This window comes from Cervus canadensis, chromosome 13 (genome assembly GCF_019320065.1).
Source record: "Cervus canadensis isolate Bull #8, Minnesota chromosome 13, ASM1932006v1, whole genome shotgun sequence".
Taxonomy (NCBI): Eukaryota; Metazoa; Chordata; class Mammalia; order Artiodactyla; family Cervidae; genus Cervus; species Cervus canadensis.
Window position 1 is genome coordinate 21,894,254 of NC_057398.1, and position 13,098 is coordinate 21,907,351.

Consider the following 13,098-nt stretch of genomic DNA (forward strand, 5'->3'; position numbering starts at 1 on the left):
CTCTGTCTGTAGCGAATCAGCAGGGATAATCCAGCGCAGCTCTGTGCATCCAGAAGGCTGTGACTCTGAATCTCTATGTCAGGTTTATTTTGATGTTGACAAGAAGATGAACACAGCTGAGGCTGGGCCGGGGATGCTGACGGAGCCAGAAACTACTCCCCTCTTCCTGTGGCCTGTTGCCCTGGGCGGAAGTGCAGGGGATGGATGGCCAGCTTTCAAGTGGCCAGCTAAGGAAACGTCACTGGCCACCAATCAGGGGAGGGCTGACTGTCGGAGTCACAGTGTTAATGGCTATGGATGCTCCAATGGGTTGAATTCGGTCTCCCCCCAAATCCATGCTCCTCTGGAAGCTCAGAATATGACCTTATTTGGAAATAGGGTCTTTGCTGATGTAATTCAGTTAAGTTGAGGTTATCCTAGATTTAGGGTGGGCCTGGTGTCTTTGTAAGAGGAGGGAGAGGGAGATTTGGGAAAGACGCACAGAGAAGATGACCTGGTAACACCCAAGGACGAAACTGGTATGATGCAGCTCTAAGCCCAGAAATACCAAGGATTGCCGGGAGCCACTGGAAGCTAGAAGAGGAAGGAAGCATCCTCCCCTAGAGCCTTCAGAGGGCGTGCAGCCCTGCCGACACCTTGGCTTGGGACTTTCAACCCCCAGAACTGGAGAAATAAATTTTTGTTGTTATAAGCCAATCATGTGATATCATTTATTATGGCAGCTTTAGGAAACAGAAAGGGAAAGATTTGATGTGAACAAAAAGCTTGGTGATCCACTTAGTCACATGAAAGGCATTTAGTGAATAAAGAAATGAGACTCTAACAAGCAAATATAAAACCAGAATCCTATAAACATCACAAATGTGGGTGTCAGTGCACACGGAACTGTATCGGTTTGCGATAGGGAAAACCTACAGAGTACCAGGTGCTGGCCTCTAGGGTTGCAGGGAGGAGCAGGTCCCACGCTGGAAGCGAGTAGGATGGACAGGACATAACACCAAACTCAGTCTGATTCAGGGTGGCAGGTACCCCCTCTGGACCCTGGCACAAGTTCCAGCGGAATGACTTCTATTAGGGGCAATGGGAGCAGAGTGGCATCAGTATATACATGGGGAAGGATGGAAGAGTGAGAGGAAGGGAGGGAGGGAGCAAGGAAGGAAAGAAGAAAAAGAAAGCAAAAGGGAAAGACATTTTTAGAGAGTGTGGGGACAACCACAGTTGCAGCTGGTCTCCCATGGCCCACAGACACGTGCACTGAGTAGGTATTTCTGGACAACCTCTGTGAGCCACCTCAGGCTGCCTGGCCTGGCCTTTAGGATGAATCTCAATGAGGCTTTGGGTGGCAGCCTTGAGGAACTGCAGGGCGGCAGAGAGCTTAAATGCCTTTGCTTCTTCCCATCCCCGTGTATTTGTTGAATGCTTGTCAAGGGCGGGGGATTGGGTGAGAAGCACCTTCTTGCCCACTGGGGACTAGCAACCTAGTAATTAAAATGGCTCATTTCTGTGGTCAGAGCTTTAGGGCTTCCCAGCAATTTTTGGATTCTGTTTTTGTTCCTCTTGAGATATATGGGCTGTTTAGAGATGCATCTTCAGGCATCTTTAAAGTGTTGGTTGCATCACTGGGCTGCATTCATGTTTTCCTTTTCACACTAAGTTGAAGATTAAAAAGAAGTCACTTTTTTTTTTTTTTAAAGCTCTTGGAGACACTGCTAGACAAAGGTTAGTTTTGGGTTTTTATTGATCCCTTGGTAGATGCTGCTATCCTGCTCTTTCTTGGACTCAGCCTCTCATTCCAAATGGAACATCACTATGACTGACCAGAAAAGAGGCTGACGGAGGCTTTGGCCAGCTTGTCAGTTTATTAGAAAATTAAACCTGTTCCCACGTCAAAGGTGACTTAACAACTTTCGGCAAAGACGAGGCATTGCAGCTACCCCCAAACTTCAGTTTCACGTGAACCAGGAGCCTCAACCAGGAAATTATTTGTTTGATGACATTCTTATTCAGATGGGGGCGATATTCAGGAAATGTAACTTTATGTTATTGATCAGCTTTTTAAGAGCCTTTTGGGGACTAGATACCATTTTCTTTCTGTCTCCTACAGCTTCCAAATCTGCATGGTCATAATTGATGAACAAAATTAGCACCTGAAGGCGCCTTGGGGAAAGGTTTAATTCTGTTTCGTAGGCAATTCTTCATGAGGGAATTGGAAAAGTGCATTTTTAGAGAAGAAAAAATGTCAACAAGGATTGAAGGAAAACTGAGCATTTTCTGGCCAAGTACCAGTTTAAGAAAAAAAAAAAAAATCCAACTTTTCTTCAACATCCCCATTAATGGGGCTTTGCTGAGGTGCCCAGTGGGTATTTGATGACACCTGACTGCTACTCTGGATTTTACCATACCCAGACATGCTGCTCATGCTTAAAACAAAGACCATCTGCTCTTTCCAGAAGCTTTCTGAAGGAATAACAAAGAACTAGAACTGATGTGTACAGTAACTTTAGTTTTATTGTCGTTGTTGTTCTACATCACATCCCTGCATCTCATTTATTTTCTATTTAGTAGTTGGTACCTCTTCATGTAACTTTAATTTTAGAATACAAAGGATACATCCTGACAAAGGATGTTTGTTTTTTAATCTTGGATTGATTTGTAAGACAGGACAAGAGCATACATTCTCTGGAACTGGGACTGTTTCTGATAGTTGGATAGTTGTCTAGTATTTAATCCCAAAAGAAGGTTCTGCTTCCTCTGAGCTAATGGGTAGTGATGGATGATTGGCAGGAGAGGTGAATGGGCTCCTGTGTGCAGGCTGAGGTTGGACAGAGCAGAAAAAGTGAAGATGTGGTTTTCATGCTTCATCTCTGTGACCATCCTTGGGGTCTAGAATGCCTCTCTCTGTGTCTTGTTTGCTGGTGAAGTGGTCCATGTGATGAATCCCAGTACAATGCTATCGCTCAGCTCTCAGAGCTGCCCAGAACACGCACAAAGCGATGTGACGTCAGTGGCCACAACTTTCTCACATTTTCAAGTCACGGAAGAACCACTGTCTCCTCTTCAGCACCACCCTTGGCTACTCCCTTTTCTAAGTGTAAATCCTTAAATCCCAAGGTGAATTACTCAATGCACGTTAGTAACCTTTGAGCTACATGTGTATGCTTTAAAGTTTGCAGAATGTATTTTTGCAATATTATTTCATATCTTTGCAACTAGATTATCTCTGGCCAATTTCTGTTTGTACATGAAAGTAACGGAACTTACTCAGAACTGATGTCTCTCTTCCTTGAAGGAAACTAGAAAATCTCAAAAGAACCTAGGAAGGTACAGGGAAAAGTGACATTAAACTCAGCCTGTCTAGTTAGTACCTGCGGAACGCAGAGAGCAGGTACTTTGTATATAAGCCATTTAAATGATTTATTAATTGGACAGACATTTGTAGCATCCCATAAATATTTGTTTAATGAATTGTTGAATGCATTAGTTACGTTACCTGTTAAGCACTGTGGAATATTACAGTGGCGAAGAAGACTTAATTTCGCCCTCCAAGGAGCCTAGCATTTGATGGTGTGGCTGGCGGCAGTGCAGGTAAGTAGACAGGCACTATAAATATCCTTCATTTTAGAGAGTCCTCACTATGTCCCATATCTGCCAAGTTCTCTTCATGGATTTTATCAGTTGATCATTACCATGGCTTACAAAATCGTCTGTTATCATCTCTATTTTATGTATGAGAAGGCCCAGGTACAGAAAGCTGTCCTGTTAAGAAGCTGTCCTGAAGTTACACAGCTAACAAGTGGTAAGGTCAGAAACCAAACCCAGGCGGTCCAACTCAGACCTCACAGAGAAGTGGATGGCTTGGGGGAGCTAAAGGACATAGACTTGAGATAGATTGGGCAAGCAAGGAGGAACCCACAAAGAATCCAGGATTTCTGGCTCCAGTGACAGAGAAGCTGATGCCCTTTGCTGAAGGAAGGACCAAAGGAGGAGGAGGTTCTGGGGAAGGTGTGGAGGCGTGAGGACAGTAGCTTGGGACACGTTGAGTTTGGATGTTGAACATTCACATGGATTTTCAAGCAAGTATCTTAAGTTTCTGTTATACTTGGGGAAGCAATCATGGCTAGAGATGTAGCTTTGGCTGTTACCAGATGATAACTTTGTTCTTTTACTTGACAACTTAAAGCTTTAATAAGGGACTGAAGATATTTACAGATGCTTTGACTTTATTCTTTATGTTTGGCTTGTTTTCAAAATTTAAATTCATGGTTCATGACTTACTATGTCTACTCCTCACTGTCCAAGGTACTCTTCAAGAGTCTTCTCTAGCACCACAGTTCCAAAGGATCAATTCTTCAGTGCTCAGCCTTCTTTATGACCAAATTCTCACATCTGCACATTACTACTGGAAAAAACCATAGCTTTGGCATGGCAGGTCTAGGAGTTTACTTTAAGGCCATCCAGAGCAACTTGACCCTCTCGGTCTACAGACATAACTAAACGCCCTGAGAGGCTGATTTGAGCCTGGGTGTGTGGGCGGAAATGTGAATTCTGGTAATTTCAAGACTTCTGATGTGAACAGGAGTGGACCAGGGTGGGGCTGGTGGGGGTAGTACAGGGGCATCAGGGTGTCAGCTTCAGGGTACAGTTCTCTGTGGCTGTGCTTAATTTACCCCATGTCAAGCCTTCTTTCCTGCGGGTCCTAAGCTGTCTCCAAAAGCTGGGATCTGATGAGTTTGCATTTGATTTTTTGCTGCCTAATGAACTGCCTCTGTAGTTCTAGCTGTGATGTCATTAGCATCTCATTGCCTTGGGCACCAACTCAGGAGAGAGAGTCTTAGGCAGCCCCAGAATCCTACAGGAATTGTACCAATTTACTTCATAACAACTAATTCACCCTCATGACCTGTCAGTTTCCAGCAGCAAAGCAGACCCTGCATGAGGATGGTCAGTCACTTTTATTATCATCCTCCTATGCTCCTGAGTCTAGGTGGGTCAATATGCACAGGCCTAAGGCCACAGGCACATCCTCAAAGAGATTGTGAACACTGAGGATGCCAATAATCTCATACCACGATATTCTATTGGGGACAGTCATCCGCTGTGTGCTGTAGGATACAGATTTAGCCTAAAGCAAATGGCATTTATTTATAGCAAACTGTATTTGCAAAATGCTTTGCAGTTTGGGGTTGTTAACGACTTTCCAGGTTGGCTGTTCTGCTTGTAAGAAAGCTAAGTGTGATGAGGACCCCAAAGCCTCCTCTGAGAGCAGAGGGGTAAATTTTGCAAATTGGGGTGAGTGGGGGGGGCACATGAGTAGTTTTAGTCAGCAGGCACCTTTGTCAGTTACAGTCTTTTAAGATCTTTGTCGTTATTCAGTTACTCAGTTGTGTCTGACTCTTTGCGACCCCATGGACTGCAGCATGCCAGGCTTCCGGGTCCTTCACTATCTCCCAGAGTTTGCTCAAACTCATGTCCATTGGTTGATGATGCCATCCGACCAAGACCTTAACTGTAACTTATTTATGTCCAGAAATTGTGTGTTTGTTGAAATAGAATATTCATTCTATTAAGAGACAATAGCATGTCTTGAATCACTAGAGCATCTCTACCTTTCTACCCGGGACCTAGAAGGTAGAAGAGGGACAAAGTAGGAAAAGATTGTAACTGGAGTGGGCAGTGGACGAAGGCAGGCATTGAGCCTTGAGGAAATACAGCAGTGTCTCCTCCTTCCACTTCCAGACCTCGCCACCGCCCACTCCAGCACCCAGGATGGGGTTAAAAGCAGATGTCAAAGATCAAACTGTCCTGCCGCGTTTAGGATTCGAAACTCTTCTTCCGCTCACCACAGACATGATGGTTATTGGTGCTCTCTTTGGGCAAAGGGAGATTTATATGGGCTTTCACCACCAGACTCCATCATTTTAAGGAGTATTTCCCAATTGTATCTTTAACAGTGCATGGAAAATGCATTTCCTTTTTGAAAAATCTCTCTCATACACACATCTCTATTCTTCGCTGGAGCCTGAATAGATGGCTTTGGGGAGTTAGCTGCTCGTTGCTTCTGTGTAAATCTCGCTCCTCTCCTGACAGCTCCATCCTGCATGACGAGGGGACCAGAGGGGCAGTTCGTCTTGGCCTCCAGCAGGACCTGCTCTATATGGGCCTGAATATTTTCAGGAGAAGGAAAATAACAGTTCTGATGAAACCAAGAATTTGGTGGCCTCCCACCATCTTCCTCTGTAAACCGCTTCCTGTGCTTCTCTGTGTCCTAACCTTGCACCAATCCAGGGCTGAAGGATATCGAAGGGGATTAGTTGCATCTTGACTTTAATTGGGAAAGCCAGAAGACAGCAGCAAGAGGAACAACCCCTCAAATGTTTACAGCAATTACAAGCCTTAATGATGGAGCATTGGAGGGCAGGGAGGCTGTCACTCAGCTCCACTGTGTTTGAGGTGCAGCGCCCTCTAGTGGCCAAATTTGTCTACTAGCTGGTGCACCCTAAGTGGTGAATGGGCAGGGGTTATTTGTCATGTATTGTGGCTTCCCTCAAAGTTCATTCAGTCAAGAATCTGTCTGCAAATGCAGGAGACCCAGGTTTAATTCCTGGGTCGGGAAGATCCCCTGGAGAAGGAAATGGCAACCCACTCCAGTATTCCCTGCCTGGAGAATCCCATGGACAGAGAAGCCTGGCAGGCTACAGCCCATGGGGTCTCAAGAGTTGGACACGACTTAGCAACTGAACCACCACCATATGTCATATATATACGAATGTGTGTTCTGGGATCTAGAGGGAATTTTTGGGTATTTGGGAATTAAAGGTGAGCAAAAAGAAATTTGATGCCATATTATTTTCCGCTTGAAGTAATTTATACTTCATATGAAGGATATTGAGGGGGATTTTAATTTTCCCTCTGAATTTTATTTTCATTATCTTGTGTTTCTCACAATTGTGCCTCTCACTCTATTTTTCTCCGCATAAGTTTTATGGAGTTTGTTTTACTCAACTTTTTGTTATTTGATTGAATGGAAATTGTACCATCACATTTTTTTTAAGTAGCCAGGCATTACTTTTCCATAAGTATCTCTTCTGTCCAAAACAGCCATGATGAATTTATCACACCTTTTCTTTCCTTTCACTGAAGTCATTTTAGACTTTATATCACCATCTAGTGGTCATTTCATAGAAGTGCTTTTCCAAGCCTTTTGAATTACTTTCTCAACCAGGAGGTTGAGATAACATGTGGATGGATAATGAAATGCATGTGAGGGAGGGGCATAGGGCCAGCCGGAGACCCTCAGGCTCTCCAGCAAAGCTTGCACAGTGAAATGTTTTAAATCTTATCTTGAAAAGAAGCATGATCTCTACTGATTTTTTTTTTTTAATTCCTTTACTCTCTCAATGAATGAGGGCCTGCTTTTCTAGAAGTCACATCATGGATGCAAAGCTCTCACCCCACCCCACTTTTTGCAGCCCAGTTCACGCAGCCTGTTGAAGAAGAATGGAAGCCTGGCCAAGGGGCTGGGTGGGGACTCCTGCCAGGTCATGGCCACTTTATGAACACTCCCAGCTGTGAGGTGGACTGAATTGCGTGAGCCTGAGTATCAATCAAGATTTGCACATGGCTTGGAGTGACTTTGAGGTTAACTGCTGTGGGCTCCTGGACCTTCCATTTGAGGCCATCATTCTTGGTTTTGGTGTGTGCAGTTACTTAGTTCTCTTATAACCTAGCAAGGGCTTGAGCTCAATATCGGATCTCTTATTAAACAAAATGTGAGTGTGAAATAAATGATATTCTATATTTATAGTCTCTGAGTGAGTCTTTGCCTTTGCACAAAGAAGGAGTCTGGTGTCAATGGAGCTGCTGGTAAAAAATGCCTTCTCCGCATAGTGATGACGCTCATGTGGGAAATGATAGTGCTGAAATACCTCTGGACTCTTCCAAATGGTCTTACATTACATCGCAAACAAGGGGAATAGCAGCGCTCCCTGAACCCTGTAAGAGGGGGCTCTGCTGAAAGCTATCACCTTCTGGAACCACTTTGTAGATCATTCCAAACAGTTCCCCCAAAGATCCAGTCCACCCAGGATGGCACCCTGAATGAGCCTGAGGAGCAGAAGGAATGCCTATTGTATCTGCCCATGGTTTCCGAAAGCCCAGGTGTCCCCCTGAAATTTTTTCATGTTCAGGCATACAACTGTGCACAAAGGACCAGAGATCACCTAAGGAACCCAGAGTTTGTTTTGTCAGCAGATTCTACTTCCATCTTCCTTTAGACTTAATAACTTAGATGACAAGTCATGAAGGCTTGGAAAAGAAATACCAAGCAGTGCTTTCTTCGGTACGGAGCGAACACTTCTTTTCTGGCAGGCATTTCCACTGTTTGTCACCAAATATAAATCAAGAGCCTCCCCAACTACCTTTTACTCATCAGTCAAGAGCAATACGGATCCATCTCTCAGGCTCTGGAGTACAACTCTTTTTGAAAAAGTCAAAATCCCCTCCCCATCTTCCATACATCAACAGATAATGAAGCAGAGGAAGTCCTATTCTTCCCTATGACTTAAAGGCTTTAGGATTCAGATCTCACAGTGTATATTAGCTGTGTCTTCTTGAGGCGCTTGGATTCACTCTCCCCGTCTGTAAAATGGGTGTGATGATAGAAGTCATGCAGAGAGCTGCAGTTGAGGTTCAGGGAGGTCTTAAACAGCTCTCACTTTCATAGTTCAGACTTGATGAATCTTACTGTTAGTTATGATTAAAACCATAACGATGGTGATTTGACATGCACTAGTCATTGTGTTTTGTGTTTGAAGAATGGTTGGCTGTTTATTTATTACACAATGCTAGGGGCAGGTATTATTGATACCTTCATTTTGGGATGAAGAGAGTGATTCATAGAATAATCACTGCTATTATTGTTTATGTTATTGATGGTAGTCATAAAACCCATACAGATACTGCAGAAGCATCCCTCTGAAATGATTCGTGGAGCTCATGACACTCAGAAAGGAAGAAAAAAAAACTGTCTCACATTTGGAAAGACTATTTCCAACTCTGTAGTTTTCTGAGAGTATGGGTTCCCCAAACTGAGTGGGATGACAGCATCCCATCCTTACCCCTCACAGACGTTTTCTGACTTCTCGAGGGCCTGACTCCAGCACTCAGGGGCCACGAGGCCACACAAGTCCCTGCTGCTTCCCCTCCCTCACTGCTCCCTTTCATTCTGTGTCTGGCAGGCAACTCCCCATCCGACGAGTCAGAGGAGCGGGAAAGAGACCCCAAGGTGCTGACGTTCCCCGAGTACATCGCGAGCCTGTCAGAGTCTGGCACCAAGCGTGTGGCAGCCGGAGTCCGCATGGAGTGTCAGAGCAAGGGCCGATGCCCCTCGTCCTGCCCGCTGTGTCACGTGACATCCAGCCCTGACACCCCTGCCGAGCCAGTTCTGCTGGAGGTGACCAGAGCCGCCCCCATCTATGAGCTGGTGACCAACAACCAGACCCAGAGGGTAAGAGGCCTGGGACTGGTGGCTCAGGGTGGCATCAACAACAACAGAGGGCTCTGCAGACGGCCTGAGGACGTCACCGGTCAGCTGAGCTCCAGGCTACGGACATGGAGAGCAGGAATTTTTTTTTTTTAACTACTCCAGGCATCTAATTTGCTTAGATTTGCATATTTGCATGTTAAATCCAGTCAGTGCCTTCGCGTCACTTGTGGTGATGACTCAGGAGTCACTGCTCAGCATTTGTACAGGTCTGTGAGCAACAAAGGCTGGTAGGAAAGAGGGTGATGGGGCGTTATCGCAATCATAGGCACCAAAACAGTGTTCAGAAAGCCTCAGGATGGGATGGTCATGGGAGGAGGTTCAGCAATACCACCCCTTCTTGTTGGCATGGCAGGTGGACCAGCTCTCCTAACTGATCCAAACCTGGGACCAGCTGCAGCCAGACTAGAAGGAGCACCTTAGGTATACAGGTCCCCAAGGGAAAGGTCTGCCCACCTTAGCCTGGACGGGCTGCTTTCCTGGCGATCACTCTGACTCTAAAACTCCAAATCGATGTAGATCTTCCCGCCTTCTCTTACGAAGCTAGGTCATGAGGTTTCCCCCAACCACATCTGCTTTTCTTCTGCTGATCCGTCTCCCAAGGTGCTAGGAGGAAATAAATGGACCCCTAAGGATAAACTGAATAAGTACAATAAAGTCAGGCTTACCTCACTCCCTAGCTCTCTGATCTCCTCAAGGATGTGACGAACAGGGTGAGTCAAAACACAGGCAACAGCAACGACAATGACAATGACAAAAATAAACGCAAAAGCTCAAGGTGGGGGACTTCTGAGACTCTAGACAAAGCCCACCTTGGGGACAAGGTACGGGAGAGTCGCAGCAGTGAGCTGCTTGCAGGCCTGAGACGTGTGTGTACCCAGGTGGGGTGTTAATTGCTTTCTCTTTTCTCTTTTAAGGAACACCTGGTGTGTCACAGTTGGTTTCATAGGTGATACTCAAACCAATAGGAAGGATTTTGCGTGTGTGTATGTGTTTCTCTCGCCCCTCTGCCTCCACCACAGATATTTCATTGGCTGTTTGAAAATAAGGTTTTTCACAGGAACAAAAAGATAAATTGTTCCTTTGGCCTACAAATTTCTCTTCACTCTGATAGAAGTGACTATGGGAAGAGAAGTGGGAGAAGAGAGACCACGGGAGGTGGGCTTGAAAGGATGAAGAGAAGGCGGGGCTTGTGTCACCATGGAAACCCAAAGCTGCAGTGCTTTTAATCCAATGCCCGGCCCTCCCCTAACCTGTCCTTCTGTGAGCACCCCAGGCTGCTTCAGTTGGTACCCAGGCGCTCCTGTACGCTTGGCTGGAAACAGCAGAGTCACGGCGCTCATGCACAGAACCATCCTATGAGACGGGCGGGGCATGTGAAGCTGCAGACAGGGATGAGCTTGGTGGGAGAGTGGGGGGTGTTGGCGCCCCTGCTTCCTGTAGGGCCAACACCAGCAGAATGAGGAAGCTGGAGGAAGTTTCGTCTTTAGCAGCCCCCTTTTCTGGATCCCCTGCTAGCCAGAACTTAGCCCCTTCCTGTCTCCCTGCACTGGTCTTAGGAGGCATCTCTCAACCTCTCTCCTATCTGGCCATATTTTGAACCCTGAATTTCTAAGCACATAGAAAGGTGGCCTGAACTGGAGTTCAGTCACTGTTCCCTGTTTCTCCTCGCTCATCTTCCTTAGACGTATTCTGTCTTCACCATTCTCTCTGCTCCTGTGCTTCTCTTTCTAATTGTACTCTTTCTCCCAAAGGATGGAGATGAGGAGTGATGAAGCCAAGGACCAGGGGAGGGGAGCTGAGTCCTGGCATTCGTAACTTGGTGTGTTCCTATCCCCACCTCTTTGATGGATCTTCGAGCCAATTTTCCAACATCTTGGCCTTATTCTCTTCCTTCTGTTGGACTAAATACTCCCTAATGCCATATTTCAGTCTAGTCTGTGATTGCAGTTTAAAAACATGTAAGTCAAACCACTGTTCTTGCCTGGAAAATCCCATGGACAGAGGAGCCTGGCAGGCTGCAGTCCCTGGGATCACAAAGAGTTGGACACAACTGAGCAACTTCACTTTTTAAATCAAGCCATATAACCAACCAGCTGTCTCACATCCAACAAACTCACCATCTTCCACCCTAAGCCATACCTGCCATGCTTCCATCTCAGTGAAAGACATTATTTTCTATGAAGTTGCCCAAATTGGAGACCAAGGATGTTTCCTATACTTTTCTTGTCCCTGACATCTATTCCATCACCAAGGGCCACAGATATCTCAAATCCATCCTCTTTTTATCAAACCCCCTGTCACAGCTTAACTGTTATATTTCAGTCATGTTAAGTTGCTTCAGCTGTATCCAACTCTTTGTGAACCAATGGACGGTAGCCCACTAGGCTCCTCTGCCCATGGGATTCTCCAGGCAAGAATGCTGGAGTGGGTTGCCATGCCCTTCTGCAGGGGATCTTCCCATCCCGTTGATTGAACCCATAGCTCTTACATCTCCTGCATTAGCTGGTGGGTTCTATGCCACTAGCACCACCTGGAAAGCAGTTCAGTGGGTAATGAATCGGCCTGCAGTGCAGGAGACACAGGAAACAGGGATTCAATCCTTGGGTCAGGACAATTGCTTAGAGGAGGAAATGGCAACCCACTCCAGTATTCTTGCCTAGGAAATCCCGTGGACAGAGGGGCCTGGTGGGCTACAGTCCAAAGGGTCGCAAAGAGTTGGACACAACTGAGTGACTGAGCACACATGGATTGTATTTCAGTCATCCACTGTAATATCAGGCCACCATCTTATTACCGTCGCCTGGTAATAATAATAACTGGTTCCCTGTTAGACCAGTCAGAGTCATCTAACTAATTAGTCTAATATGCACTTCTGATCATAAAGCAGCAAAGTAATTCAGTGGCTCTGTAGAATCTATTGCCACACTCCTTAGCACATCATTAACAAGGGCAGTTCACTATCCAATTTTGTCTTCACTTACATGGTTAGGCTGCACCCACGCTACACTTTATTCTCTAAAATTTAACTCCTTGTATCTCCTTAAACACAGAATGTTTTCTCCCATGCTTCTGGTCCTTCAGATTTTCAACTCTGTCTCCCAAAAGTGCTTTCTCCCACATTACTGCCACTGGCAGACTCCTATTGTTACTTCCAAGTTCCAGCTCAAACATGACCCTCCCTTACTTTCCCAGGCCAACATGAATGGATATCCATCGTGAATGAATAGATGAACTTGAAAGTTCAGCTGCTATCCTTAGAAAAAAATAATAAAAATTGGAAATTAGATTTCTTTTTTAGAGTCAGAATTAAATCTAATGACAAACCAGGACTCCTATGCAATGCCTGGCACATTGGAGGTACAAAGAAAAATGTGATTTTCCCTTCTCTTTCTTTCCCAAATCATACCTTCTTGATTCTGAAATCGCTTCAGACATTTCAGGGTGTGCTCCAAGGAGATCCAGTCCTTGATGCCTTAGCACAGAAAGAATTCAGTGAGAGGCAAAGTGATAGATAAGAAGTGACTTATTAGAACAAGGTGTTTGTGAGGTTTATA

The 13,098-nt window shown here is 45.4% G+C and overlaps 1 protein-coding gene across 2 annotated transcripts in view; it reads left to right on the forward strand.

Annotated features, from left to right (window-relative positions):
- The window catches only part of ASTN1 (astrotactin 1), a 345,625-nt gene that overhangs the window by 297,814 nt on the left and 34,713 nt on the right, over positions 1–13,098 (forward strand). For both annotated transcript variants that reach the window (XM_043486036.1, XM_043486035.1), the window contains exon 17: positions 9,237–9,505. In XM_043486036.1, the coding sequence (XP_043341971.1) occupies positions 9,237–9,505 (269 nt within the window). The remainder of the gene's footprint in view (positions 1–9,236; positions 9,506–13,098) is intronic.